The 4,406-nt window shown below is 36.0% G+C and overlaps 1 protein-coding gene across 1 annotated transcript; it reads right to left on the minus strand.

Moving 5' to 3' along the window:
* Positions 1–518: 518 nt before the first annotated feature.
* LOC149099399 (uncharacterized) lies at positions 519–4,406 on the minus strand. Its single transcript, XM_089276823.1, has 3 exons — positions 3,937–4,406; positions 2,715–2,809; positions 519–840 (listed from the first exon to the last, which is right to left on the minus strand). Exons 1-3 carry the CDS (start codon positions 4,346–4,348, stop codon positions 619–621), a joined length of 729 nt encoding a protein of 242 aa, XP_089132949.1. The 5' UTR covers positions 4,349–4,406; the 3' UTR covers positions 519–618.

Raw genomic sequence — 4,406 nt, forward strand, 5'->3', positions numbered from 1 at the left:
GGAGATGAAGGAATATATCCTAGGGAGAAAATGATGAAAAATAATTTTTAATAACCTGTGTGTTAAATTGAAAAAAGTTAATTATTTGAAAGGTGCTTTTGGAGAAAAGATAACAAGATAAATGTATGGTAAAAATTATTTCATATGCCACTAAATGTGACTAACAAAATTGTGGGTCAAATTTATTCAAACTTATATCCCTGGCAACTTCATTCAGTTCCTTGACAACATGTAGGCTGTGAAGCCCAAAGATGTAACAGTCCACAGTAGACTAAAGCAGCACAATTGAGGGTTGCCAGCATATTTTGTTCAGGGCTGGTCAACATTATTTGGTTTTGTAATATAGATAGGACCCTGCATGTGCTCTGTTTGGTCGAAAACCCATGTTTTATCAGAGTATAAAACATAGAAAAAGTGCGTTTAATTGTTTTTTGCCACATTACCTCTATATCATCGTGAGTGTGCTAGAGAACACTCAAGAAATGTAGGAAACACTTGCCTGCAGCTCGTGTTTTCTACATTTCCCTCATGTTCTCAATTATCTATCATGTTTTATCAGAGTGTAATACACGTCTTAGGCTTCTTTACTTGTTAACTACTGGTAAATAAAGTATACCACTAATCCTTAAATAAAAATGGTACCTGTATGATGCAAGGAAAGTCTCTCTCCGTAAGGGCCATTGCCACATTTAGCTCGCGATCCAGGCAGTCAAGGTTTGGCACTGACTGTTCCTCTCTCAAAAGCATGCTTATAGCATCTAGAAACCTGCAAAGAGTGGCTTCTTGGAGCTGTGGCAGCAGACCAAGGATGCAGTATTTAAATATGTTGCTCTTAAGAAACTGTCACAACAAAATATGCAAGAGGTTATTTGTTAACAACACTTATGTGTGGACACCTGGAGCACATAAATATACATTTCATTATACAGGGAGAGTTTTAAGTGCCAGTACATGGTTTTCAGATGATAATGTACTCCATGTTTAGACATTGGCCTAGATAGTTTTATCAAAACATTGCATTTATACTCAGCAGTGAAATCAAAGAATTATACCAGTGAAATCAGTGAAATCAATACTGGGTTGAAATACAGTGCACGCCACTCAAAGCCTGCACAGCACGTTATTTGCTTGCACTATCAAGTAGCAGCGAACATGATGCTTCCCAAAACAAACTATTTCTTTTGTTTTTCGTGCAACAAAAGATCTCCAAAAGATGCCACAAGGAAAACTGAGTTTTTTTGCTTGCATCTTTCTCGAAAACAGAGAGCAAACCAGTGCAAAACATATAGGGTAATCTTCTTCTATTAAATTGAAAACCACAGGCAAAAATTAAGGTAGAATTAATGGATGAGATAACAAAAGCCCTTGATGAAAAATATGCAGTTTCTATTTTTCTTGATTTAAGTAAAGCATTTGACACGGTCAATCACTCTACCCTGTTATCCAAATTTGACTCATATGGTATTCGAAGCATTGACAATCAGTGGTTTAAGTCTTACTTGAGCAACAGGAAACAAAAGGTATTTGTTAATGGTATCGAGTCTAGTTCTCTTTTAATAAGCTCAGGTGTACCGCAAGGGTCAATTTTAGGTCCTTTTCTTTTTCTAATTTATATTAATGATATTGTTAAATCAACCAACTACTTCTCCGTAAGACTATTTGTTGATGACGCTTCTTTAACTACGACTGGTAAAGATTTAGACGTACTTTTACATAGAATAAACTCTGAATTGCCTGCTATTTATGAATGTTTATGCTCAAACAGATTAACCTTGAATTTAAGTAAGACAAAATACCTGGTTTTTCAACCACAACAAAAAAGAAATTATAATTTACATATCCCTCTTAAACTAGCAGACTGGTACCTAGAACAGTCTTCCAGTGTTAAATATTTAGGACTCATTATTGATTGCTCACTGTCTTGGCACAACCATATCGACTATATAAGTAATAAAATCAGCAAAGGTGTAAATGTTATTGCAAAACTAAAACCCTATGTGACATCCCAATCCCTAACAAGTATTTATTATGCACTAATATATCCCTATTTAATTTATGGTTGCCTACTGTGGGGTAATACTTACGAGGCTCCATTGTCACAATTGGTGAGACTACAAAACAAAGCTATTAGAATAATCAACAATGTGCCACTTCGTGAACATATTACTCCCCATTATGTAAACCTTGGTCGTATTAAGCTTCCTGACATTGTTAAATTATATACCTGCCAGCTATTTTATGACCACTTAATTGATGAAAAACCGTCTAATTACACCTTATCTCTGGTATCTGAGCAACATAACTACATTACTCGAAGTGCATCCCTACAACACTTAAATCCCGGTTTCTCAAGAATAAATATAAGGAAATTTTGTCCCACTGTTATTGGATGTTACTATTGGAATGACCTTCCTTTATCTATATGTAACCTAGTGACTAGAAAACGTTTTAAAAAAAGCACTCTTCCAGTATTATTTTGCTCAGTATTAATTAATTCATACCTCTTCCTCTCCTATGTTAAGTTAACTTTTTTACTCTAATTATTATTGTCAATTAAACAAGGGCATCTAATTAGCTTGCTATATTTTTGCCCTTTTCCATTTCTCCTCTTACTTGTCTACTTTATATTTATCTTTGTAATTTTAGAATGGAATAAATAAATAAAATGAAAAAAAAAGTAAACAAAAATCTGCTGTGTTGTATGTTGTGCATCATTTGGATGTGAGTATCACACCTTTCTTCTGCTTCTTTTTTCTCTTTGGAGCTCCACCAGCCCCTATTTTCCCTGTTCGTTTCTGTCCTGGTGTATCTGAATCAAAATATGGTTACTAAATACAACTAAAGAGCATGAAGCTATCTTTTAAAAAAAAAATTCAAGCAACCAAGAAGTTCAGCTACCTAATAAAGCAGGCACAACACAGTGCTGTATATGGAAAAGTCTATCAAAAACAATTATATCAGTTATTAGTATAATTTCAGAGCTGAACAAAGAGTTTCCAGCAATCTGATTGGTTGAGTGATACCTTATATGACGTTACATTAACCGCTCTAGGTGGTGAATATAACATTTCTGAGCTTGGTTACTAAGTTTGTCACCTTTGCTATCTGGGCAAGTAAACATGGCATACAGTTGTTGAATGAATTTTTCATTTATTAGAAGACATCACTCCAAGTCCATGATATTTGTACATTTGAAAGGATGGGGAATTTTCAAAATGATTGCTATTGCCCTGGGACCAAAAATCCTTTCAAGAACTCATATTCAAGGTATTACAAAGAATCGTAAACACAGTTGTTGTGTTGATCGCCAGCAGGTCAGATCAATTGACCGAACTTTATTTCTCTTCAAACTAAAGCTACTCATTTATGGATGATGATGACAACTGTGAATGAAGTCAACAACAATAACACAAAGGTACCAGATGAAATTATTTTTCGTAGTGTTTCGCTTGTTTGTTTTACTGCCCAACTTGATGAATAAATCGATTAACAATCAATGCACATACAAGCTTATTATTAAAAGTATGGCTGCATACGTGTATGCAAACGAGCAATTATTGTGTCTTTTTTAATGTTTTAGTCCTCAATTCTCTTTGTTCAGCTCTGAAATTACACTAAAACAGTTATTGGCCAAAGGCGAAGTGAACCTTGGTGAATATTCACCTCAACTTCATCTTGGTGAATATTCACCAATGTTCACTTTGCCTCCTGCAAATAATTGTTTAACAGTACTGTTACAGTGGAACTTGTATTAACCACTGCTGGTGCTGCTGCTGCTGCCACTACTACTACTGCTGCTGCTGCTCTTTCTATTGTTGCTACTGCTTCTGCTAATGCTGCTGCACTGAGTTTATCAAAATCAGCAAAGCATAAATTGTTGTCATGAACACTACCCTTAAATTACATTAAAAATCCTACAAATGTTTATGTCCGTACCTTTAACTGTCTGCACATCACGGTACCATTCTCTCCGCCCAAACTCTTCCTCTTCAAGGAGCACCTGGCTGATATTGGCATTACCTGATAGCAGCCCCACCAGAGTGGTGATGACATTGGTGATGGTGTGCATTGCATCAGGTTGTACTAGTGTGGTGCAGTCATGATTTGGTAGCCTCATGAGAGCATACCTACCTTTGCACCAATACGACTTTGCAAGAAATGCCCTTTCCGTATTCGATTTGGCTTGATCATAAATTGCATGTTTCTCTACCAGTTCCCTGTAGGCAGGGGTCACAGGTTTGGAAGATGCACATGATTTGTTTTCCCCCGCTCTGCATGGAAACCTTTGAACATCATTGTGGAGAGCGTGGTCGTTGGGGAGGAAAGATCTGTTCTCCATATACACCATCTTGTGAAGGTGCTTACGATAAACACGTATAAGGAAAGAAGAGAGATTGACATCAAAT

Source organism: Orbicella faveolata, unplaced genomic scaffold, assembly GCF_042242905.1.
Source record: "Orbicella faveolata isolate gen_17 unplaced genomic scaffold, um_ofav_v1 contig_46, whole genome shotgun sequence".
Taxonomy (NCBI): domain Eukaryota; kingdom Metazoa; phylum Cnidaria; class Anthozoa; order Scleractinia; family Merulinidae; genus Orbicella; species Orbicella faveolata.

Coding starts and splice junctions, on each gene's coding strand:
- LOC149099399 (XM_089276823.1), bottom strand. CDS start 4,348: ATGGTGTATATGGAGAACAGATCTTTCCTCCCCAACGACCACGCTCTC. Junction 2,810..3,936: donor TGATGTGCAGACAGTTAAAG/GTACGGACATAA, acceptor ATTTTGATTCAG/ATACACCAGGACAGAAACGA. Junction 841..2,714: donor GTGTGATACTCACATCCAAA/TGATGCACAACA, acceptor TTGTTGTGACAG/TTTCTTAAGAGCAACATATT.